The sequence below is a fragment of the Epargyreus clarus genome, unplaced genomic scaffold, assembly GCF_041222505.1.
Source record: "Epargyreus clarus isolate Ecla_fem2 unplaced genomic scaffold, WU_Ecla_fem_2.2 ptg000003l, whole genome shotgun sequence".
In the NCBI taxonomy this organism is placed as follows: domain Eukaryota; kingdom Metazoa; phylum Arthropoda; class Insecta; order Lepidoptera; family Hesperiidae; genus Epargyreus; species Epargyreus clarus.
This window is the reverse complement of record NW_027332211.1, coordinates 5,704,953-5,731,719: the sequence shown is the minus strand read 5'-3', so window position 1 is coordinate 5,731,719 and position 26,767 is coordinate 5,704,953. Positions and strand designations below refer to the sequence as shown.

The window sequence follows — 26,767 nt, the reverse complement described above, 5'->3', positions numbered from 1 at the left end:
CGACCCAAAATACTACGCCCCTAGTCGGATTGATCTTTTGTTAGGAGCCGAAGTATATGGAAAAATAATACAAGAGGGCTTGGTAAAGGGTCCGATTGGTACACCAATAGCGCAAGCAACCAGTCTGGGCTGGATATTGTCAGGAGTGGTTAATTCGTTAAACAAACCTCCTGTGAGCATTAATGTAATGCATTGCTGCACAGACAGCGATGTGTATTTGAAGAAATTCTGGGAGATTGAATCCGATGTTCCCCAACCGAAACGAATGATGTTCACAGATGAAGAGAAGCGGTGTGAACAGTATTTTGCAGAGACGACTAAGAGGGATATTAATGGGCGATATATTGTTCGCCTTCCTTACAAGAATGGCATCCCTGCAGTGACAACTTCGAAGGAGATAGCTGAAAAACGATTCAAATCGTTAGAAAAAAGGTTAGACAAAGATGAATCATTGAAGTATAAATATCAACAATGTTTAGACGAATATTTAAATTTAGATCATATGGAAATTGTGCCTACCAGTGAAATCGAAAATCCAAGGGCAATCTACTTACCTCATCATGCGGTGGTCAAGGAAGATAGAGAAACAACAAAGGTAAGAATCGTATTTGATGCTTCCTGCAAGGGTGGGAATAATGTTTCATTAAATGACCAGTTATTAGTAGGACCTACCTTGCAACCCGAGTTACGGCACATCATCATGCAATGGAGAAGCTCGCCAATATGTATATCTGCGGATATTGTTAAAATGTATAGGCAAGTGAAGATTGATCAGCAAGATGCCGATTCTCAAAGAATTCTATGGAGGGAGCACAGAGATAAGAAAATGAAACATTACCGACATACCAGAGTAACATTTGGCACGGCGTCTGCTCCATACTTGGCGGTGAAGGCTCTTCAGCAGGTAGCACACGATCATGGCGCAGATTATCCGTCAGCATCTGAAAGAGTACTCAAACACTTCTATGTTGATGATTTGTTGACAGGAGTTCAAACTATTGAAGAAGGGATAACTGTTTATAAAGAACTTACCGAACTACTAAGCAAGGCTGGTTTTGAGTTGCAAAAATGGAATAGTAATAGCAACGAATTAAGAAAAGCAATGAAAGCATGGGATGGAAATGAAGATCTGAAAGAAAACCTGAAAATAAGGGAAGATGAATTAACAAAAATAATGGGACTTACCTGGAACCATACCGATGACACCTTCCGCTACGTAGTAAATCTTCCAACTCTGCAGGAACCTATAACGAAACGAAAAATTATTTCAGACATATCACGTTTATATGATCCACTGGGGTGGATAGGACCTAGCATGATTGTAGCAAAGACAATAATTCAAAAATTATGGTTAGCAGCACTAGATTGGGACGATGTAGTACCCGATAATTTATTAAAAGAATGGGTTACTTACCGCGAAGAACAACCAATGCTTGAAAAAATACGTATACCAAGATGGGTTAGCACTACAGCGACTGATGTTCATTACGAGCTACACGGCTTCTGCGACGCATCGAAGACGGCGTATGCGGCGGTAGTATATATGCGTGTCGTTGATTCCTTAGAACAAGTCACAGTATCTTTAGTTACAGCAAGAACTAAAGTAGCACCTGTAAAACAAGTGTCAATTCCTAGACTAGAATTGTGTGGAGCTGTTTTACTTAGCAAGTTGTTGTTAGAAGTGTCACAGGTAATGAATGTCCAAAAACATGACATTCACGCGTGGACGGATTCAACCATCGTGCTGGCTTGGCTAAATAGTCATCCAAGCAGATGGAACGTATTTGTAGCGAATCGGGTGTCGGAGATCTTAACTACTTTAGAACCTACTAATTGGTGCCATGTAACATCCAGGCAGAATCCCGCTGATTGCGCGTCCCGAGGATTACGTCCTTCAGAACTCATAGATAATGAGTTATGGTTTCATGGGCCAAAATTCATCTCCTGCCATCCTATCACTTACCTGAAACCTCTGGAAGTACATACTGATATAGAAGCAGTTAAAACACTAAAAAGTCATTGTGTAACCTTAGAAGATTCAGTATGGGACAAATATTCATCGTTAACAAAAACTATAAGAATTATGGCATATTGCAGGCGGTTTATCATAAATTGTTACAAAACATCTGAAAATAAATTAACTACAAAATATTTAACAGCAACGGAATTAAATCAAGCTCTTATTATCCTAATAAAAAATTGTCAATCAAATTCATTTAACGTTGAAAATAAACTAATAAAGGATATAAAAAACTTACCCAAAACCAATAAATTGAGATTTTTGAATCCTTTTCTTGATGAAGATGGAATATTAAGAGTAGGAGAACGACTATCAAACGCAGTGTTGCCTTATAATAGGAAACACCCTATCTTAATTCCAAAACATTCACACTTAACGGAACTCATTATAACAGAAGCACACAAACAAACGCTTCATGGAGGACTGCAGTTGACTTTGACTTATATTCAAAATAAATATTGGGTAATAGGTGCCAAACAATTGGTCAAATCATATTGCCGCAAATGCGTCACTTGTGTGAAAAACTCGGCTGTCACAAAAACACCTTTCATGGGGCAGATGCCAGCCGCTCGAGTAACACCGATGCGTCCTTTTTGTCACAGCGGTGTCGATTATGCGGGGCCAATTCAAATACGCACCAGTAAAGGAAGAGGTCACAAGTCCTATAAAGGATACATTTGTTTGTTTGTTTGCATGGCAACACGGGCCATACATTTGGAAATCGTCAGTGACCTAACTGCTGAAGGCTTTTTGCAGGCATTTAAACGATTTGTGGCTAGACGGGGCCATTGTTCACATTTGTGGAGTGACAATGGCACAAACTTTGTTCGGGCAGCCACTGAATTGAAAAAGGGTTCTGCTGCCGAACGAAGACTCATACAGAACATAGCTGAAGCTTTGGCCAACAACTATTGCGAGTGGCATTTTATACCGCCTCATTCGCCAAACTTCGGAGGATTATGGGAGGCCGGTGTAAAATCGGTAAAACACCACCTGAAGAAAGTCATTGGCAACTCGACTCTAACATTCGAAGAAATGGCAACTGTATTGGCTCAAATAGAGGCATGCCTAAATTCACGGCCTATGTCAGTGCTCAGCAACGAGCCAGATTTCATATTGACACCGGGACACTTTCTTATAGGTGAAGCACCGTTAACCGTTCCGGACTTCGATATAGAACATGTAAAAGTCAACAATCTGAGGAGGTGGCAACACACTCAAAGGATGTTGCAATCTTTTTGACGACGATGGTCGCAGGAATATCTCAACAAATTCTTACACCGGTACAAATGGACAAATAAAAATTCAGAACCTTCCATTGGGGATGTTGTAATTATAAAAGAGGATAATTTGCCCCCATGTCGGTGGCTCTATGGTCGCATTATTGACACTCATCCTGGTGACGACAATATTGTAAGAGTCGTCACACTAAAGACAAAATCTGGAACTCTAAAAAGACCTGTTTCAAAATTGTGTTTTTTACCGTTAGAAAGATAAACTTTATTTTGTTGTATTTTAGTTTGTTCAAGTGTAATTTTATAAGGTCAAAGGTTAAACTTTGCCCTTGGCGGGCGGTATGTTAATGTTTTATACATAGTTCATCAACAAGGAACTAGATGGCGGTATAAAAAATCATTGTAAATCACGCTGTTGAGAACGTTTTGTAAAACTATAAGACCTCGGCTCAATAATTAATAAAATGTCTTAAGAACCAAATAGAAGTGTTTCATTTCGAGTCCGTGGAGTGCTTGCCGTCTGTTTACCGGATTTGTACAGCATATGTAATAGTAGGAGTGCTTTAAATGTCGTGTTTGTGAACCAACGTGTATCAAATGTTATTTAGTTGATGAAATTCTCAACATCAGTATGCTACGCGCGCAAAATAAACTTAACTGAGTAAATACGATGAGGCAAGTGCCAGAAACAAGTTGGAAATAAGTAATACCAATTAAAATAAGCCTTGTTTAAATTAAAGTGTTTTTTAAACTAAAAGTGAAAACAGTATTTGATGGATACTTTCTGTCTCATATAAATATTAGTAGACATTTTATCTTTTTAATGTTAAAGTATTGACTAATATCTTTTTGTGACAAAAGTCCGAATAACCTTCATGCATAGATAAAATATTTTTAGGTACACGGCCACTTTTATACCAAAACCTCCCAGCATTCCTACGGAAAAAATTGAAAATACTACAGGGGTCGGAGCCGCGCTTACAGGATAAAATATTGAAGTGTAGTTTTTACTACATATTTTTAAATACCTCTCTCCGACAGTACAAAGCAGTGTTTCTTTATAATCTCTTTGTTCTTTTTATAAAACGCGGTTAATTTAATCGCCAGAAATCTGATGGCAGACTGTTAAGTGTAATAGCTTAATAGATAAAAGATGCAAAATCTTTGTAAAGTATAAAAGAAAATTTGTCGTCAGAAACAATTTTAATACAATTTTAATCAATAATTGTAAAGAAAGAGAAAGGGTTTATGATTCGCCTCCGGAGGCACTTAGCCCCTATTTCTGCGCTATAACAGTCATATTTGTAAAAACGTAAAAACTCATGGTAAGGGTACTGTACTCTATTTTGAAGGTTGAGATAAGGGAGATACACTCATAAGAAGCGTTTCAACTTAGTCTGTAGGCGTAGTAGCGCATCTATCATCGACTTCACGTAATTCTATCTAAGTCTGTAGTAAATCAGGTAAATTTGAGACATGTATGACTGGCAATAGACACCATCAAGTGAAATAGAAAAATGCTAAAAAGCATCTGCTATAAAATATTTTACTCGTAGATATTCAATCTTATAACAGACAGATTGGAAAATATTAATTTAAAGTAAATCGTAATTCAACAATTTCTCAATGTCTATCCATCACATAAATTTTATTAAAAAGAAATTTATCTTTTTAAAAAACCTTTAATATTTAAACCGCGAACGATCACTAAGGTATTTACAATATATGGCATATTATTAAATACTTCAGCAACACAAAAGGAATTTTATAAAAAGCTGCGTTTCTATTAAGAATATTTCTTATAGTTATAATACACGTTTAATCTAACCTCGGGCGATACGATGGCAGATCGATGAGAGTAATCGCAGCCGACGCTTACCTTGCCCCGAGTGGCTGAATAGATAAATGGCGGGAAAGTACATTTTCTATAAGCTATAAAAGTAGAGGTCATTTATTTTACGTCTGCAATACTAAAAAGTCCATACAATAATAGCGTTTTAAGATCATATTTAAACTATTTGTAAGTAAATTTCTTTTGTTTCGTTATTAATATATTTACCGAAAGAAAACCGTAGTAAACAATTGTTACGACTGATTTTAAACAAATGTTCACTCGAAAATATGAGTGAGAGTTATAAAAGATTCTTTAAGTGAAATAAAAGAAATTTAATAAATGCTTAAATCACTTAAAAGCGACAACGGGAGATTACACTAGTTTCATATCAAATATTGGAGAAGCAGTACTTAAGGTTAATTTATCGCGATTGACAGTGTTGAATATCTTCAAAACGTCTTATAAGTAGTCAAAATAAAAGCAGTACTTATTTTGTAAAGAGCTCGTCTCAATTTAAGCATGGACGCCGCGATGACAGATCAATGATCGATGAGTTTATTAACCTAACCCTTACCTTGTTGTCCGACTCAATAATGTCTGAATAGATAGATGTACAATAATGTACATCTACAAATTATCTTTACTTTAAAACTTTACAGCTCCTAGTAATAAGTTGTTACTAAACGTCTGACAAATTACAAACGTAGTGTCTTTTTGATTTTCGTGTTTAAAATGGCAAAGTATTGAAATGATTAAAGAAAGTAGGATACTAAAAACACAAGAATAATACAGTTTATTGTAGAACGGATTGGTAGACTCAATGTAGGCACTTTAGTTTTACATATTTTTATACAGTTTCCAGGCATGCAGCTTTCCTCGGGATGTTTTGTTTTGCCATAAAATCTATGTAAATCACATCACGTCACATAACTGCATGTGTTTGGATTCTACACCTGGTCCTCCAAACAGATCTGAATTTCAGATCACTAAGATAGCAGCTTTTAGAGAAGTGGTCTAAATATGGTCTACAGAATTTTAACTTATATGTTTTTAATTAGTTTTGACCTCTTCGCTTGCAATTTTGTAGAGCAAGTTAGGGTGTTAGGTATTGTATGTTGACCTTTTGTGTAGAAGTCTCATTTCGTCGTGTAATGGTCCGAATTTTATTTTCACAGCGACATCGTTAGTCATCCAAGTCACGTTCTTTAAAAGGATGACCTAGAATCACAATACGCATCCTCTACAGCAGAGGTTCTCAAACTTATTTCTTGTACCTTTTAAAATTCTAACGTCTCGGAAATTTTTGAAACCAATAAGTCAGTCAAACTGGGTAGATATAGTTTGTAGAATCAAGTTTTGATTCTCGTGAAAATATTAGAAAAACACAAATCGCCATTCATCAAGTCGCGCTCAAGGTGTCATAGTCCACTTTGAGAAACCCATCTTCCAAAGAAATCCTGTTAAGTCCATTCTTATAAAATAGTACTCAATCTATTGTATTTTCTCATAAAATGTTATTTCCACAACGAAAGTACGAAATAAATGAACGCAGACTACGGAAATTTGTCATATCCCAATGATTTCATAGGTAATACATTGGATAGGAACGTGTGTTATTCAATTGTGTAGTTACATACGAATCTTCGCTACACGTAGATTTGTGTATGATTTTACTCATGGAAATATAATTTTATTTTTAGCTGCTAGCGTGTGTCTATTCTTTACTAGACCTTTCAAACCAGAACAAAACAGTGCTTAACAACAAATTGGTGTGGCAACACTGGAGATCACTCACGAAGTAGGACTCTGTAATATTAAAGGTACCCTTTTCTTTCATTTCCTATTTTTTATATTTTATTTAAAATGTATTGTATCACCTCTAAAAAGAAATGTACAAAAGGGCAAACCTGACTGATGGGTATTTCCTTCCATTACTGTCCCAAAGCTATGGGACCCTGGTTTCCCTCTCAGAATGAGACAGATTGAATACATTGTCGGCTACTCTAGTCAAGATGTCAATTTAGCACCTTTTCGCAATTTAGATGCAGCGATCAAATGTTTCACAGTGCGGACATAAAAACGCCAGTTATGGCGATCGGCGATCAAAGACTATGTCACGTTTCCCGAAGAAATTTGAAGCAGATAGTCGCAAAAATACTCGTACAATGCATGCAGTCGCTAAAACGCAGCGGCCGAAACGCGACCGATCGTAGCTAATCGCCAAATTATGGTGCAATCGCCAAAATGTGAATAAAAAGCTGACCGCTGCTAAATACCTGCGATAGCTGCTAATAAGTTTATGCTATTAATAAATACGAAACGCCTGACTCTGACAGTATCCTCGGGGACATTATTTTATGATTTGGAAATTGGTATCGCTTCTAATGTTGTTTCAGCGACACAGATCGAGGTTAACGTTTCATTTTCCTTTCGTCCAAATAAAATTATGCCTTCGTTTATCTGTTTAGTGTGTATTACGATTCCGTCCCAAAAATTATATGTGTTCAAATGTGCCGGAAGCAACGTCATGTTTATTACGTGTTTATTAACTGATTTTGATTTTATTTCTTTGAATAAATTTTTAAATCAATGTAATATGATTTCATTAAAATTTAACTTACTAGTACCACGGTAATAGTTACTATTACTATACCTAGTTAGATACTATAAACTTGCCAGTACCTATCTATTGATTAAAAGCGTTAAAATTTTAAAGATGTCTCAAATTCTGATGTAAACGTCAAAAAAGGAAAAATAATACTATAAAATCATTAAAGTAAAATAAATACAGTCTCCAGACTAAATAGTCATATATATTTACTAACTCAATTGAATAGTGAATAAAAAATATATTTATACCAAAACGTTAATTTGTTACAAGCCTCAATACACTTCAATCGAAGTGAACAAAATGTTTCGAGTTATTTACAAAATGAAGACGTAGGCACTATGAGCCACACGCGACACAATATATTCAATATGAATAAATTTGAATAATATAGGCATCATATTCTTAAAATAGTGTCCCTATTTTAAGAATACCTGCGCGCTACCGACGGTAACAAATGTTAGGGATTATACGAGGTTCGAGAGGTGACGTGTAAGTCCTAAAAACTCGGTGCCAAATTTATTTAACTACGGAATCCAAAATTTCAGTCACTGAAATTTATTTCCAAAATAATTTCATCTCCGACCAAGCAGAAAACGGGAGCCAATCGAGAAAAATTCAATCTGAATGTAAATAACTGAAATCGTGATATCTCTTGCAATTTTTTATCTGGAACTACCCCCGGCTGTTTAATTGTGTCCCCAGAGAGCTCGGTTTGAGAAAAATATGCCGGAATGTCAGCTCTCGAAATTCGTTTTACCGACAAAAGTAGGGATTAGCAGTTGTTTCGCCGCAGCGGTATTTTCGGGAGATTGCTAAGCGTAAAGGCTTGGTAATGTACTAAAATGTAGTTGGACTGTTGAAACGGACTTAGACCTTTTCTTGCTAGCTTTAATTATCGCTCTCAATCGATTCTATTACCACATTCTGTTTCTGTGTTTTTTACTACAAAATATCTCCCATTTAATAAATATTTTTCATATGTTATCATTAACTCAGTCCGACCATTTTAAGGCCGATTTTAATCTATGTAAATAATCTTATTTGTTCTTATTTAAATATAACACATATACTGTTCTAAGTAAGTATAACTATAAAATTGAAATTCCTACAAACGACTCGATCGAGGTATGCTTTGAAGTTTATAAGTATGCCTCCTATACCTACCTATTCATCGGCTCTTTACTTCACGTCTTCGTCAGCTAAATCGAGTTTTCTGAAATAAGTTCGTATCAAAATATATCTGTAATCACAAAAGTTGTAAGTCTAACGCCCGTGAATGATTAAAATTTGAATTTAAAATGTACAACGTGTCTTGTAAGCGAATATATAAGCTTTCCGGACCCCTCTTATATCGGGGCCCTGAGCATGGGCTTCCTGTGCCGTTAAAGTAACGGAAAAGTCGCGTATAATTGTATTAATTAAGCAATTACACGATTAACCGCCCAATCTGACATCTGTATAACTAGAGCTGTCCTTTCGAGAAACAATTACACGCGAATTAGGAATGATCACGCAGATTATCCCGACCGGCAGAGCTATTCTGTAACATTCTACACTAACAAGAACCCAAATGTCGATACATTATGATTTCAATTACTTAAAAACAAATAAGTGAATTAGTTTTTCTCAAACGAAGCAGATAAAAGTTGTGGATACTAATGTTTGGATATACGTATTGCAAATGAGCAAGCAGTATATTTGATACTAAGTAGTCACTGTCGCTCGTGAGCATCTGTAACCGATCTCCGATTGGATTGAAGTCCTACTTAATATTGACCTCAAATATGGACAATGTCTCGTGTAATTCTCCCTCCCTCTTACTACACTCTTCAAATCAGAACAAGACGAAGGCGTTTGACACTGTTATCAAGCAGAAAAAAAGCAATGTTATAATTTGTCACACATATGTTCATCTAATCTGCATACTTGAATGTGCCTTGCTATTGACAATACCGACAAACGCCAGTTATAATAATTAATCTATCCATTATTTTAGCCGAGATCGGAATATAAAAACAGAATTTGTCATGTTTTGGACATTGGTAGTCAAAATATTTGATAGATTGACTATTAGATATTAATAACGTGAAAGACTACGAACTTCACATTTCACTGCAGATTTAGCCCGAGATTACGTAACGGTCACAGAATAGCACTCCAAGTCTCGAACATCATTCCGAGCGAATAGCAGCCTTATCTTAACAAAGTATCGTGACTCGAGCAGCCTTTAGGAGCGGGACGTTTTTAATTAGTAACGGCCATCGCAAAAAGTCGCTTAGTAAATATGTTCGTAGAATAAAGAAATTGTTTCACCTCTCACTTCGTCTGTGTTTAGTGTTTAACCCTTGTAATGTGATTATTACCCAGCACTTAGTTTAAGGTCGTTGTACAAATGAAACTAATATTACTCTGTACAATTGTGTACGGGTATCTAGAAGGGAAATTAACTTTGAAAGGTAGTAGTAACGCGAAACAGTTATGCGTGTCGGTGAAAAGGTGTTAATACCGGCTGACTTACATATGAGACGATTATCTAGTCCTGAGGAACACATGTGTCATCGACGTTTGGTAGAATTCCTGTTCCAGTAGTTGATTAGAGATGTCCATGGGCTGCCATCACTACTTAGGTACTTCAGGTGAACTGTTTGCTACTTGGCAAAAGGTCTACAATACTAAAATTTTTACTATCATAGATTCTAGCAAAAAAATAGTACTATAAAATGTATAAACGGACAGGGAAGTCAGTTACCATTTATCTTTTCATGAACTACCAACGATTTGTTCCAACGCTAAGCAAATATCGTTTACAGCTGATTTACATTTATCGTTTCAAACGCTGTAACGGACTCTCGACATAAACGAACTTTTATTTGCAGTCACATTCGCAGCAGATTTTATACTGAAAATAAATATGGAAGTTGAATTTTTCAAGATGAAACCAAATCTATTTTTTTAAATATTAGCATATTTGAAAACGCTAATGCTTTGGTTTGAAGAGTGTGGTAAGGGAGAGACTTATACGGCGCGTTCCAACTTAGTTCTCAACCCCTGTGAGATGTTACACAGACTTGATTGAGCAAGAATACCAGACTGTTGCTATCAATTCTGTACGTACCCTGATATGCAAAACACTAGCGAAATTACATAGACTTATCACGAAGATTTGTTCGCATTGACCGTGTCTATTCGCAATTTAAATAAAGAAACACTTTTGTGGTAATCCATTTCACGTTGACTATAAATATCCATGAGAGATAGTGCGCACTTATTCAGACTTACTCATTAACTTCAATTTAAAAACCACTTCCCACGGTTAGCGTATTCTAGGTAATAAGCTTTTAAGAGCTGAGAGCACTTTCAGTATCATAAATATTAGTTAAAATTAATATTGATATACTCACAACGTCAATAATATGATGCAAGGAGACGCCGAAGGTGACGAGCAAGGGGTGTGAGGAGTTCTCCACGGGGCGCACGGAGGCGTCGTACTTGGCCATCAAATGCTTCACCAGACTGTATTCCTCGTCGCAGCCGGCTATACCTGAAAAACATATCATGACGTCATAAAACACTTTAAAACGAATACTACTCGTGTTAAGTGAATTGGCAGTCAACCTAAATCTTTATCAAAACTCTTCAAAGGCTTTTAAATAAAAAAAATCGTTGATAAAAAAATTCAAAGAAGAGACAATTAAAAACAATGAATTATAAAAAAATGATTAAAAATGAAGTAAACAGTATGCCTACTCGTATGTAACTGCCACAATTTAGGCGACGCAACAACACATCTTACGAGTATGGCCGTCAACGTATCAAACCGTTTGGGCTATAGGGCATATCAAAAAGAAGTCATACATAAAAACAATCGAAAATCATAGCTCTCTGCAGTAGGGTAAAAAGTTACAGAATATTTGCTATTGTCTATTTATCTATATATATAAAAGCGAAAAGATACTCACGTTCGAAACGTATTAATCAAGGTTTTGCCGAAACTACTGAAGCTACAATCATGAAATTTGGAATATAGCTTCATTTTATAATAAAGATGCGCACTAAGAACGGATTTTTTGATATTCCACCATTAAGGGGGTTAAATGGGGGTTGAAAGTTAATATGAAAGTCCGTCAGTTTTAAAGTAAACTGGATGAAAATTGGTATTTAGCTTTCTGATTTAAAGTAATAAAAATCTAATCTAAGGGTTTTTCAAAATCAACCCTAAAGGTGGTTAAATAGGGGTTGATAGCTTATTTTAAATTTTGCCATTTTGAAGGCCAGCACTATGAAAGTTAGCCATTGCTTTACTGGTTAGATTTAATAGAACTTTAGTTCTACCGTTTTTGGAAAATCAACCCCTATGTGGGTTTAATAAGGGTTGTAAGTTTGTATGAAATTCCCCCAGTTTTGATGTAAACTCAATGAAAATCGGTATTTGGGGTTTCGATTAAAAATAATTAAATACCTATTTCACCATTTTTGGAAAATCAACCCTTAAGTTGGTAAAATAAGGGTTGACAGCTTATTTTAGAATTTGCCAATTTGAAAGCCAGCACTACGAAAGTTAGTCATTGCCTTACTGATTAGATATAGTGGAACTTTAATTCTAGCGTTTTTGGTAAAATCAACCCTTATATGGGTTAAATAAGGGTTGTTAGTTTGTATGAAAGTCCCCCAGTTCTGATGTAAACTGTATGAAAATCGGTATTTGGGTTTTCGATAGAAAATAATTAAACACCTGTTTCACCATTTTTGGAAAATCAACCCTTAAGTTGGTAAAATAAGGGTTGACAGCTTATTTTAAAAATTTCCGATTTGAAAGCCAGCACTATGTAAGTTAGCCATTGCCTCACTGGTAAGATATAGTGGAACTGTAATTCTATCGTTTTTGGAAAATCAACCCTTATTTGGGTTAAATACGGGTTGTAGGTTTGTATGAGAGTCCCCCAGTTTTGATGTAAACTGTATAAAAATCGGTATTTGGGTTTTCGATAGAAAATAATTAATCACCTATTTCATTGTTTTTGGAAAATCATCCCTTAAGGTCGTTAAATGGGGGTTGGAATTTTATTTCAAACTCCGTTAATTCGGAAGCAAGGTCTATAAAAATTTGCATTTGGCTTTCCTGTTGGAAATAATAAAACTTTTTTAACACCATTTATGGAAAATCTACCCTTAAGAAGGTAAAATAGGGGTTGAAAGTTTGTTGGGAAGTCCGCAGATTTTGAAACAAAATCTATGAAAATTGGTATTCAGCTTTCTGATTGTAAATAATAGAACACCTATTTTACCGTTTTTGGAAAATCAACCCTTAAGTTCGATTAATAGGGAATAGAACTTTATTTTAAAATCCGTTACTTTGGAGACAACGATTGTAAAAATAGCATTTAGCTTTCTGGTTCGAAATAATAGAGCTTTTTTAACACCGTTTATGGAAAATCTACCCTTAAGAGGATAACATGGGGGTAGAAATTTCGTTTAGAAGTCCGCAGCTTTTTAAGCAAAGTCTCTGAAAATTGTTATTTGGCTTTCTGATTGAAAATAATAGGACACCTATTTCACAGTTTTTGGAAAATCAACCCTTAAGATTGTTAATAGGGGATGGAATTTTATTTTAATATCCGTTTATTTGGAAACAAGGACTGTAAAAATAGGATTTAGGTTCCTGGTACGAAATAATAGATCTTATTTAACAACGTTTATGGAAAATCTACCCTTAAGAGGATAACATGGGGGTAGAAATTTCGTTTAGAAGTTCGCAGATTTTAGAGCAAAGTTACGTAATTTAGTATTCTGCTTTCTAATTGAAAATAATAGAACACCTATTTCACCGTTTTTGAAAAATTAGCCCTTAAGGACGTTTAATAGGGGATGGAACTTTATTTTAAAAACCGTTAATTTGGAAGCAAGGACTGTAAAAAATGGTAATTGGCTTTCTGGTTGAAATGATAGAACTTTTTTAACACCATATATGGAAAATCTACCCTTAAGAGGGTATAATAGGTGTAGAAACTTCGTTTAGAAGTCCGCAGATTTTGAAGAAAAGTCTATGAAAATTGGTATTTTGTTTTCTGGTTGTAAATAATATGTCACTTATTTTTCCATTTTTTGAAAATCAACCCTTAAAGTCGTTAAATAGGAGTTGGAACTTTATTTTATAATCCATTAATTTGGAAGCAACCACTATGAAAAATTATCATTGGACTCAATGAAGCATCTGAGTCACTGTTTCTTTTTTAGATCAACCCTTAAGACGGCTATAAAAGAATGTATGCATTATGCCTTTCTGTTTACATATCTGTTTTAGCATTTTTAGCAACTCAACAATCAACCCCATTAAGGTACTACTATAAGTAAAGAAAGTTTCTTTAAAAACCGTTATTGAAGTTACTTCCTTTGGCGTGTCTGGAAAAAGAACAGAGTGCAGAGAAGTTTAGTGTAGGGCGAAATTCCACGGGCCGTCGTAACATATATTTTTAACATGGAAATGTATTGTGCGTGCTGAAGTGCAGAACAGCGGTTTTTTAGGGTTCCGTACCTTCCGTCCGTGTGTCATAGGGCTCTATCTCTGGAACCGTAATAGATAGACATTTGAAATTCTTACAGAAGATGCATAACGGTGGCCGCTATAACAACAAATATTAAAAATAAAAAAAGTTGAAAACAAAAAGGGGTCCCCATATAACAAACTGTTATTCGATATTTTTCCAACTAACTTTTGAACCGTTAGAGGTAGACAGTTCAAATTTTTACAATGTGTGTACTTTAATGGCTGCTGCAATATTAAATACTAGAAATTAAAAAAAAAATTGGTTGTACGGAAGCCTCCAGGTGCGGGTTTGACTTGCACTTGGCCAATTATTAGTAACGCGCAGACCCGCGGGCCACAAGGGAAAGTCGGGGGCCACACACCATCCGTGGGTGTCAGGTTGCCGACCGCTGGTGTTGAATATTAGCTTTCAGAATTTTGCTGATAAAGTATTTGTTGATGCATATGTACATAGGAATGTTTTTGAAATTCTACTAAGGAGGTAAAAGAAGTGTTATATGTATGTATACGAGGATCTTTTAGCTTCGAAGTTAGAAATGTCTATTCAGACAAATACACGACAACGTGGACGGATGCAAATTTCATATATGATAATGCGTAAGTTTATTCAAATTGGCCTACATTTTGGTGTACTGATTAGGTCACATCGGAACTACTTTAGTCACACTGCGTTTTGTCCTGCCGTGGGGTATGGTTGTGGTTATGCGTGGATTAGTGATGGTGATGTGGTAGGCACATAGACCTTGGATTAAAATTTTGGGCTAGAACAGGGCTATAGTATCCCCTGCCTGTTGTACGAGACTAAAGGGGGACTTCTGGAGTTGCGGGTGGCAAGAATGGGAGCTCTAACCGCCCAGCCAGAGACCCTGGAAAGAACCATTGTATGTAAGGCCCCATATAACATGGACCGTTTCTATGGAATAGTGTAAATAATAATTATTGTATCCTACATGAAACTTATATTTAAAAAAAGTTTCATTACAGTCCACTAATTAGAGTTGTAGTGTATGTTTCTGAAGAAAGCTTGACCAATTTAGGTACTAAGTGACGCTTTTATTAATTAAATATTAATGCTACTTTATCGTTAAAATTGTTGAAGGTACAAATTTACGATTACAGTTATTTGTATTTCATATCATATTTTTTTACGCGGGCGAAGCCGCGGGTTCTGCTAGTATCAACATATTATTATGTTGCATGTTTTAACCATAGATTAGTAAAGATTCTTCGCCGCCTTGAAATTGAATGAAGCCGCAAATGGCTTATTATAGTAAGTTCTTTTTTTGAATTCTTGACAAATAAAAACATTTTTAGAGAAAATTTACGAATAAATAACTCATCATCAACCCATTACTGTCCCACTGCTGGGCACGGGTCTCCTCTCAGAATGAGAAGGATTAGGCCATAGTCCACCGCGCTGGCCAAAAGCGTATTGGTAGACTTCACATACCTTTAAGATTTTTTATAAATCTCTCAGGTATGCGGGTTTCCTCACAATGTTTTCCTTCACCGTTTAAGCACGTGATAATTAATTTCTAATACGCACATATATTTGAAAATCAGAGGTGCGTGCCTGGGATTTGAACCTCGGACCCCTCGATCGAGAGGCCGCGTTTCTTAACCACTAGGCTATCACTGCTTTTAATAATAAATAACTAATACTGCGTAATTTTCATGATAATTAAATAATTTATAATAATAATTTCAAATATTTAGGGACATTTTAGCACGGAGACGTGGCAAATTTTTTTTAAGCAACTGTTTTAATTCTCAAAACTGGGTACATTTTCTTGTTAGGAGTGAGTAATCTTTACTAGTCTATGGTTTTAACCTATTAAAAAATGTTTAAAATTCCACTCACACTCACTCGTAAAACCTAATTGCCGCAAGAGAATTTAGAGAGATAACTCAGTCTATAAAATTCTTATTAGTGATTCTGAACTCATTTTAGTTTACTCGATAAAAGTTAAACGGAGAGATAAAGCACGAATTCCTAAAAAAAAATTGAACTGTATCAAACCTGCCTCTTTTGTTTAGTAACTTGATACAATAAGTATATTTCGTTATTTAAGTAACAAATACAAAATAAGGTTAATATCAAAGAAACAAATTTTATCGACGGACAAAAGATCGAATAAGATCTTTGAATATATCAGTTATTTATCACAAATGTCACATGTATCAATTATATTTTCACTATTTATTTTCTACAATATCAGCTTTTACAATAACACAATCAATTATTAGGTATTTTTAATAATACGTATTGCGTAATTCGTATACATGTTCGAAATTCGAATGTGCCGCCATTCGAATTATCTATGCTCTAAATTTTTTTAATAAATTAGTATATCGAAGATACAATAAATTATGCATCCATTTTATTACATTACTAATTTCATAAAACTTAAATTAATATAAGTTATTTACCTATTATAATTTAATGGTATTTAATCAATAATAAAACAAGCCCTATGAAATACTGCTTTGTATAATGACGCTAACACAAAATGTTTGTTACTGTAGTGTAATAGTCTATAAAGAAATATTTTATTGAAATTCACAAAGGTGAGGTCACAAAGGTATGGTCAACTATATGTGTTAGTTTTTACCTATAGAAAAATGTGTTTTTGTCTGTCGCAGCCCGTGTCGGACACGTTCAATGTCTGTAGATAAACTGAGCTTAATCCTAACAATACATTGAATTTACCACAAATTTTCAGATCTTATCTCACCATCTCTGATTAAATCTATTGTATTTTAACGTTGGTATCCTATTGAAACCACTACTAGGTACAATAAGAGCATATTTGATTAGGGTGGATTAATAATGCGACCCTCGTTTAATATTTAACACATTTCTCTTAATTTATAAACGTTCAATCGCAATATCTGTACTTAACCTTCATAAGACAATTAAGGCTGATCTAGCGAAAATATATAACTCAGATGACACCTCGAATTAATCAATTAATGACCGAGCGAAGTTTCGTTTTCGGTTTTGGCCAAGTTTTGGATAAAAAAGAAGTTTCAGACGAAGTTCGACTGTAAGGCTAGATGACAGAAAATCAAAAGTACTACACAGTACTATTTCCATTACTATAAGTTTACAAAATGTGCCAAATTACTTACTGTAAAATCTTTTCTTTTTTTCAGATATACATATGAATAATTGTACCTTGACGATTTGACCCACTTTCTGCTATACGATTGAGCCGAAATTCGATATACGTACACGTACCATATGTATGTGACTTCGATGACAACGAAACTATATAGTGTCACGGAGCCAGATACTAGTCATAGCTATCAATGCGTTCAAAGCCACAAGTAAACAAGATAGTTCTATTAAGTTTGCATTGACTGGCTTATCAGAATTGTCTTAACGTGTCCGTACTCCTAGGTGTCTAAGATCTGATGATGGAACCCGAAAGTGGTGCTCCTTGTGTTATACGGGAGAGAGTTATTCATACTACACGATCAGGAATATCGGAATATTCATTTTACTCCTGAATATCAGAATGTTGCTATATTATATCTTGCTTATGTTATATGCTAGGCCTTAAAATGTATAACATGGGCCTATCGGGAAGATGTTGGTCTTTAGTCAGCGTATTCACTTGGGGTTTTACGATACTTTAGTCCACTCCGTTATCGTGTGTTCTAAACAACTAATTTAAGTACTAACAATAAAATATGAAATAAATATTTTCGTTATATATTATTACTATATTTTAAAATTCTTGAAATGAAGCAGTGATAGCCTAGTGGTTAAGAATCTCAGCCTCTCGATCGAGGGGTCTGAGGTTCAAATCCCAGGCACGCACCTCTGATTTTTCAAAGTTATGTGCGTATTAGAAATTAATTATCACTTGCTAAACGGTGAAGGAAAATATCGTGAGGAAACCTGCATAGCTGAGATATTTATAAAAAAAAAACAAAGGTATGTGAAGTCCACCAATACGCACATGGCCATCGGTGGATTATGGCTTAATCCCTCTCATTATGAGAGAAGACCCGTGCCCAGCAGTGGGACAGTAATAGGTTGTTGATAATGATGATGATGTTAAAATTCTTAACGCTGAAAGAATCCCAGACGACTTACAAAAAATAAAATATTATAACGAAGGATAACAAAATTATCCACTGTTTGTACTTGTAAGATACTACTTGTAATCATTTATCAAACAATATCCACTTATAAAATAAATTCAATCATGAGAAACGGATGTGACTTGTAATTTTTTGGATAAATATTTTTATAACGTAGCATTATCCTTAATCTTAATGTTTAATTTGGTCTCGAGAGCACTCTAGCATTTTTTAGCAAAAGAAAAACATATTTTTGACTATCACAAGTTTAGTACTTATTTTCACAAATCCAAGTGATTTCAGTAATCTAGTGAAGAACTACGTAGGTAATAGCAGTGATAGCTTAGCGGTTGAATCTCGTCCTCTCAATCGGGAGTCCGGGGCTTGAATCCCAGGCACCTCAGATTTTTTTAAAGTATGTATGTGCGTAATAAAAATTGTTATCACTTGTTTTCTTATAATATGGAGTAGCAGACGAGCATGCAGTCCTTCGATGGTAAGTGACTACTGCCGCCCATGGACATCTGTAATCAACGCCAGATAGGATCAGATATTCGTACCGGTTGGACACAGATGCGCCGTTACCAATGAGGACTAAGCTGGAACGCTTTGAAGAAGTAGGTCTCCCTTACCACACCCGTCAAACCAGAATACAGCAGCGTTAAACGCTGCTGTTATAAGGCAGAAATATGAAATAAATTTACGACTCCCTACTGCGACAACTATCGTCTTCTGTTGTAAATTTCTAACATGCATTAACTTAACTGTCAAATTACCAAATCTTTTACAAATTTAAGTTGATTAAAATAAAGCCCAAAGTAGTTCTAACAAAGTAGGAAGTAAAATGTCTTTAGTGTATATTTTTATACGTGTATATGTATATATACTTATATATTTTCATTTGACTGAATAAATCTATATAAAAACAGCCCAAAAAAACCGGCCCACCTTTCATTTACAAACAAAGCGGATTTTATCGACGCTTCAAACTGGAGGCGATTATTCAAAACCCAATAGAATCGAAATGTATTCCGCAAATTGCGTATAGATCTTTTTCATAGATTTCGTGAGGAAAATCCTTGTCTGTAGTATATGTACATATGTCTCAATGATAATATGTACATAATTTATATCAACATCCATTGATTTTTCTAAATAGTTTTTGATCTTAAAAAGCCACTGCTTGCGAAACACAATCTAGATTAACTTTAACTTCGGGCGTGGCCGGATTGGTGGCCGGTAGTGGGTTTTATGCACGCTTCAGTGCTTTGGAGAGCAAGATGAACTTTCGGTTCTGTTCATTATCTCTGGATTACCGTCATTATAATGTTTTGGAGATTTCATGATTACTTTAAAAACATCACAATCAGATTAACCTCGAATGAATACTTATCTGTACACACGCATTGCCATCCTAGTCAAGAAAAATCTCTTGTGTGATGTCATAAATGAACAGAATATTTAGGATGAAACATTGCAATAACTTGCGTATACAGTAGCAGCTATGATCGTCAAAAATCTACCTCATTTATGTGCAGACATAAATACACACCGAATTTGTTAGCACACATCAAAACCACGGCTTGATACAACAATCACTGTCAGAAGCGTCAACCCCACATCAGCGCCCCTGCACCATCTGCTCTATAATGTAATATTATCATGTTAGAAGAAACGGGGTAGCGGAAGCAAAATTCTTTACGGGACTGTATTTTTTGCTTCGTATAAAAAATGGAAGATATCCATCTTCCATTGTTTTACTAAAAATCTCAATGATGTCTAGAAGTAGAGACGTTAACTAAGTGGGTATTATGTAGTACAACATTTTATTTAGGATATTTAGGATTTAGAATAACAATTGGATTTGACCAATTGTTATGCAAGTTGTTATAGGGACCCAATTCTACCCTTCAATAAACCCTAAATCTATGTAAGTTTTAATAGATAGTCCAAACATAAAACAAAATATTAATGCGGTTTTTATGAAATCAAAATTAAAAGTAAATAAATTTAATATACGAGTATCAGTAAGTAAAAATCTTAATTCATCATTGACTGACCGGAGATTGAACCAGTAGGACTACCATGAGTTTACAAAAGTATTACTCGCTAGCGACTGCGTAAAATAAATGTATGAAAAATTGTACAGCGCCTCTGGTGGTTACTCGTAGAACTAAAATCCGTAGTGACGTAACTCGATACGTAAAAAACCTATCGAAATCAAATCGCTAGCGAATGTCATTATGATCTATTGCCATACAAATTCGGTCCCATGAGTCATTAATTTGACAGACGTTGTCAAGAAATACCGTAACGATAGTAGTTATGTTATTCACTAGCAAAATGACAATAGTTTTCTATTTACCATTTCTATAGTGGCGTTTCTATGCCAACTCATGGTAATGCTACAGATACACTCTTCATGGCACATTACAAATTAGCTGACCGCTACGACACACAGATTGTGCATTATATTAATTTGAATATGGTTAAACTGTGGTTTCACTGTGGAATCATTACTGCCACAAATATTTCTGCATTATAGCCGCAATGACTGCTCTATTGTGTTTTCATTTAACTCTGTGGTAAACTTCACTATCATTAGGCTTATCAATATGGTTATAGATATAATTGAACCTAGGAGTTGGATATTGGACTACCAACGTGATATAATCAAGAATCAAATTATTTGAAAATAAAGTGATGTGACCAGCACTGATTGCTAAACATTTGATTTTTGTCTGCTTACGAGTGGCTTAGAAAAAGTATCCTTGTTTAATAATAGTAATAGATATCAGTGTTCATAAAACTAAATGATCGCTTGCAATTTAAAAAAATATATATGACATAATTACTATTTCTAGACACTTATTTTCACTATAAAGTCTTCAGGCTAACATAAAAAACAAAGACAAAACAATAAACTCTTCTAACAAGAGGAAAAACTTTAATTGCGAAGGAAACATTCAAAAAGTAAATTGTCAAAGGAAGTCAAAATATTTCAAAAAGTCTGGGGAGAAATAAAAGACATTATAAATAAAGGTTGACTGACACAAAAAGGGCCTTTGGTACTTCCGATACCACCGATGTCATTATTTATAGGGATAAAAAATAACGTCACATTAAAATCGCTGTACGCCCTTCAATCTTTGAAAAGAAGCTTAGGTACAAGAGAAGGAAGAATATTTTTTCTTTATAAAAATGTGAAACATGATAACCTTGCCATAATAGCACGTGTACATTTACTTAAAAGAACAATTAATGTATAAATATTTACAAACCCTTAAGTTAAGGTGGTAGAACCCTTTGTGGTTCGACTCCGGAGGCACCACCGCCACACCTATTTCTGCCTTATAACAGCAGTGTTAGGCGCTGCTGTCTTCTGGTTTGAAGGGAATGGTAAGAGAGACATACTTCTCCGAGGCGTTCCAGCTAAGTTCTCAGCATCTGTGGCCTACCTCAGGGGGTCAGCTACACATATAATATATAAAATATATATATATTTTATGATATAGAAGTAGCAAATAATCATGCAGCCCAGTTGAGGATAAGTTGTCACTGCTTCCCGTTGTATAGGAGTTCTATCTAAGGTCGACCACAAATGTTTTGATACCCCTGAGGACAGAGTTGGAATGTCTCCCTTACAAAACGTTGTAACAAGAATGAGGTAGGCCACAGACGCCTATGCGCTGCTACTCCTGAGGACTTAGCTGGAATGCCTCGGTAGAGTATGTCTCCCTTCCCACACCCTTTAAACCAGAACACAGCAGCGCTTAACACTGCTGTTACAAGGCAGAAATAGGTGTGGCGGTGGTGCCGCCGGAGTCGAACCACAAAGGGTTCTACCACCATAACTTAAGGGTTTTTAAATATTAATACTATTGTTAATCAAAATTAACATACATGTGGCAGAAGCAGTTTAATAATATCACGTAAGGATATATTTATATTTTATTTTTACGAATATGTACAAATTGATTAATTCTTGAAGTATTTTCTTTCTTTCAATAGCTGATGTAATGACTGCAAACGGTATCTATTCAACCAACTATGTTAAAAAATCGAGTTCGTTTGAATTCCTATTATATTACGATGATACCGACTGTTATAAAAATGTCATTGCAATTAGAAATACGCGACAATAGCGATACGAGACAATACTTCATATATGGATCCATATTAAAAAGTAAGCAGTGTCAACTTATATTTAACACATTTGTTTTGGGAACATAAAAATTGTTACGTACATGTTTAATTAAACAGTATCGCTGTAACATATACATATTATAAGCGTATACTTCAGTTATTATTATTACAGATAGTTTTATATAAAACGATCATTGGGAATATCGATTCCCAATGATCGTTTTATATAAACCGAGGTCAATAGTTTGAACTTTCTCTCCTCTTATTCTGGTGGTTTCTGGTTCGAATCTTATGCCCGTAACTTTGACTTTTCGCAGGTATGCGCGTATTAGTAAAAATAATCTACTTGCTTTGATGGCGAGGAAAAATATCACGAGAAACATACTCACTCATCATTAACAAAAAGTTCTCAAAGGCTAAAATCTATTAATTTAAACTTAAACAACGTGGTAAACGATAATCGAACTTTCTCTCTTTTTGAGAGGAGACCCAAACCCAGCTGGGGAATAATAAATAACGGATGACTGATGGATCGACTGATTTGATTGAAAATAAAGAATTTAATTAAAAATATATTTTAAGAAGGGTCTTATAACTAAATAAGCCTGCCTTTATATATGTACATAATTCGATTTATATACTATGAGTTTGGCAAAAATGTAATAATCTTATAAGTTTTCATACTTTTCCAAAGTTAGACCTTTACGCGACGAGCTTATAAGGGCTCGTTTATTACTTTGGGACATGGAAGCCAAAGTAATGTACTGTGAGAATATCTTTCTTATAAATATAATGTTATTAGTTGACCCAAGTATAAAAGATCGTCCCGTCCATAATATTAACAAAAGGTATCTATAAAAAGTACAATAAAGTATATTCATAGGTTTTATTTACACACTGTCAGTGATTTTATTATTTATTAGTATTTTTGTTACTCCTGATAGGATATGGTATTAGTTTTATTTCCTGCAGGTGTTTGTCCAGATTAACTTCAGTAAAACTCATTCTTGCACAAAAGTTGTAACAAATAGAAATTAAAAATAAAACGCCTATAGCTTCTTGACGTCTGTTTATGGAAAACGTAACGACACCTAAAGACACATTAAGCCCATCCTGTGACTACTAAATTAATTATAAACCATTGAAATAATTTACTTTTTTTGTAAAAATAATATCTATATTGAAAAATGTTATTGAGTATTTGATGACATTATAATATTATACATGTTAAACAACTTAGACTAAAACGTAAGAAAAGATTTACTTACCTTTCAATAAAAATGTCGCAGCTATCCATGTGAAACCTCTCAAGAACTTTGTTAATAACATTTTTGTCAACGTTGCCGAATCTTTTCTTGTTTCAAAATACTTTTCTCCACAACATTCCCATGGCGCGTAACTATATAACACTTACTTGGGCATTGATTTCGTATTCTTACTTTGACGAAATACGAACAAAATTAATATAAACTACATACATGAATGCATCTTTGAAAGTCCGTAATGAATTTATTTCGATAACTTCCGCATGTATCGGTTCATCGCTGCACGCGGCTACTAACTTTTTATTTTTACAACACCCAATAAATATCACAACAATGAAGGTCAGTATTTTTGGAACACAAAAGTTGATTTAAGTAGTAAATTTTTTATGGCGTTCGTAAAATATGATTAACGATGCGTGGAAGTTCGCGAGGGTGGTAAGCGCTGGCCGCCGACGACCGCGGCGGCTGTAGCACTGAGTGATCGCTCGCTACGGGCTACGGGGCTACGGAGCTACGGACTCTACGGTGCTACGTAACTAGACGCGGCTTTGGGAACATTAAAATAATGTACTAATTACAAGTAAAATTGTTGCAATAAAATAAATGGAAACAATTATTTCACAATCATTTTAATTATAATCACAATTATGCTTAGAAAGTGTAAATAATCAAATATTTATTTACACTGTTGTTTCACAGTGTGCAGATCTGTTATACCTAACTGCAGAGGGTAATGTTTTTCGACCAAACAGCTTGCCAGATTCGAAAATATGATTCGTCTAAATTGTGGGAGTAAACATAGGCTACTTTCACAATTTTAAATAGTATTTTAAGCAATCGGATTTATGTTTTATATTGTTTAATCATTGTTAGTTTCCCATAGCGATTTAAGTAGAACCTACATTAAAACTTTTTAAAAATCGGAATTAAAAAATACTATATCGTTATATATAAAACAGTAACAGATTATAGTATAACCACATTTGCATTTCAGTTCGCAGAAATGTTTATAAGTTCGCCTTTAATTAAGTTTAAGCTTAACAGCTGTTCCATATCAAATCCATTCGAGTCTATAATCGAACAAATAATTCAATCCTATTTGTAATTTGAAGCGAAATAACGATTTCAGTGTTTACTGGCACTAATTGGAAAATGAACAGACTCTCGTGTCGTTCAAAACATATAAAAGAGAATGTTGATTGAAGTAACACTTATATAATAATGAAAAAGAATTGAAGAAGGTGAGCGTCGTGAAGACAAGTGGACCTACGAAAATATTCTTCTAAGAGCCACTCATTTTCAATTACTTTAACGACAGTGTTATTTTTGCAAGGAATTAGTGTGAACGTTTATCACAAACAGTGAAATGAGTAAGCGATCCAATATTGATTTGGTTAAATATAAAAGTGTTAATAATAAAAGTGCTATTATTCTTTGATGTTTCAAAGTAACGTATGAATTAAATGTTTCCGATTTAGTAATAACTGACTTCTAAGATCATTTAATTTCTTTGAATACAACTTACAAAAGACATACAAGTAATTAATGCGTACAGTTGCTGTTTGTTCTTCTCCACAGTGTTGTAACAAAAGTTATGAATGCCTACTAAGACGTGAACTTTGGGTCTCAAAACTACGTAGGTTCTTATTTGCTCGAAGGCACTTTCTTATTTTCTTAGCTCATAAGTAATTTCAAACTAAACTTTCCTAAACTCCTTAACCAAAAATTATTTCTGTCTGTTTGCACATCCTAATTTTAGAAATTACTGAACCTACTTAAACGCGATTTTCTTCAATCATCATTACTTACGCAATCACAATACCTACCCATAGTTTTCCATACCATACCATACTATTGGTGCTCGTAGCTACTACGGTTTTAAAAATGTTAAGCGGTCTTGTAAAACATGTGATCATAATTTACTAGAACACGGCTTAAAACTACTAACTAGATAATGGACGAGCGCAGCGACCCATGATCTAGACCAGCCGCCTATTACTTGCACCACTGCACTTGGTTTATTGTATTTTAACTGATTATCCATTGGTACACTGCAAGTATTTTTCTATTTTTTTCCTCAATTTCATTTTAAGGGTTTTCGAATCCGCATGTCTACATCACCCCAGTCTGGTATGCATACGGTTCCAGATTCCTTCCCTAGGCAGGCGTTTATTTTAACTTAGATTAATTGCATATTATATTTTTAACTCCCCGTTTTGACCCCTGAGGACTAAGCTGGAACGTCTCGGAAAAGTATGTCTCCATTACCTCACTCTTCAAACAGAACACAGCAGCAGTTTACCACTGCTGTTATGAGGTAGAAATATCATATGATTATAATTTGATTTGCGTATACCCTATTAAAAGTTTTCTTTTTGACAAATTCGTACAGTTTATAAATGGATGTAGATTCTCAACGTATAACAGCTTTTGATATCCTTGTTATTTGGTAATAACACAATCTGAATATTGTTAAAGCGATTTATATCTCTCAAAGTAAAACAATTATACAGCTTAATGCTTGTGCCTGTGCATGTTTATAGTTGCATAGTTAGTTAGTAGCATAGTTAGTTGTTTAATTGAGTCACGTAATGGTTGGTTCACGTGGACAGCAATTAAATGCAATACCTACAGTTGACAATGTGCCGAGTCTCCACTTACCGATTTTTCGGTCACTTCTCGCTTAATGTTTTGTGATGTAGAACTTTTAAAATATTTTAAAACTGCGAGTATTTCGTTGTTTGAGTAAGATATTGTTTGAGGGGGGTAATATGAACGTGTGGTTTTCTTATTTTACTGATAATTGTTCGTCGTAAATTACTCATTTCGTGGATATATATTAGAGCGAGCGAGTGTAAAGTTTTGACTCATTTTGGTGAGATATATTTTTCGGGAGTAGAGCATAAACTTATAAATCTTTAATTTATAGCCAATTCTTTTTTGTAATCTATTTATTTCGGTACACTGTAGTAAAAGTAAAGGATCCTATTTTTAAATACTTATGTTCATTATTAAATGTA

The 26,767-nt window shown here is 34.7% G+C and overlaps 1 protein-coding gene and 1 long non-coding RNA gene across 2 annotated transcripts in view; one reads left to right on the top strand and one right to left on the bottom strand.

Annotated features, from left to right (window-relative positions):
- nAChRa5 (nicotinic acetylcholine receptor subunit alpha 5) overlaps positions 1-24,224 on the bottom strand; it is a 65,139-nt gene extending 40,915 nt beyond the window's left edge. Inside the window, exons 1-2 of the mRNA XM_073085102.1 lie at positions 23,751-24,224; positions 11,102-11,241 (exon numbers count right to left, since the gene is read on the bottom strand). Coding sequence (XP_072941203.1) covers positions 11,102-11,241; positions 23,751-23,811 — 201 coding nt within the window. The 5' untranslated portion in view covers positions 23,812-24,224. The remainder of the gene's footprint in view (positions 1-11,101; positions 11,242-23,750) is intronic.
- The window catches only part of LOC140751240 (uncharacterized), an 80,769-nt gene that overhangs the window by 23,405 nt on the left and 30,597 nt on the right, over positions 1-26,767 (top strand). The window lies entirely within an intron of this gene.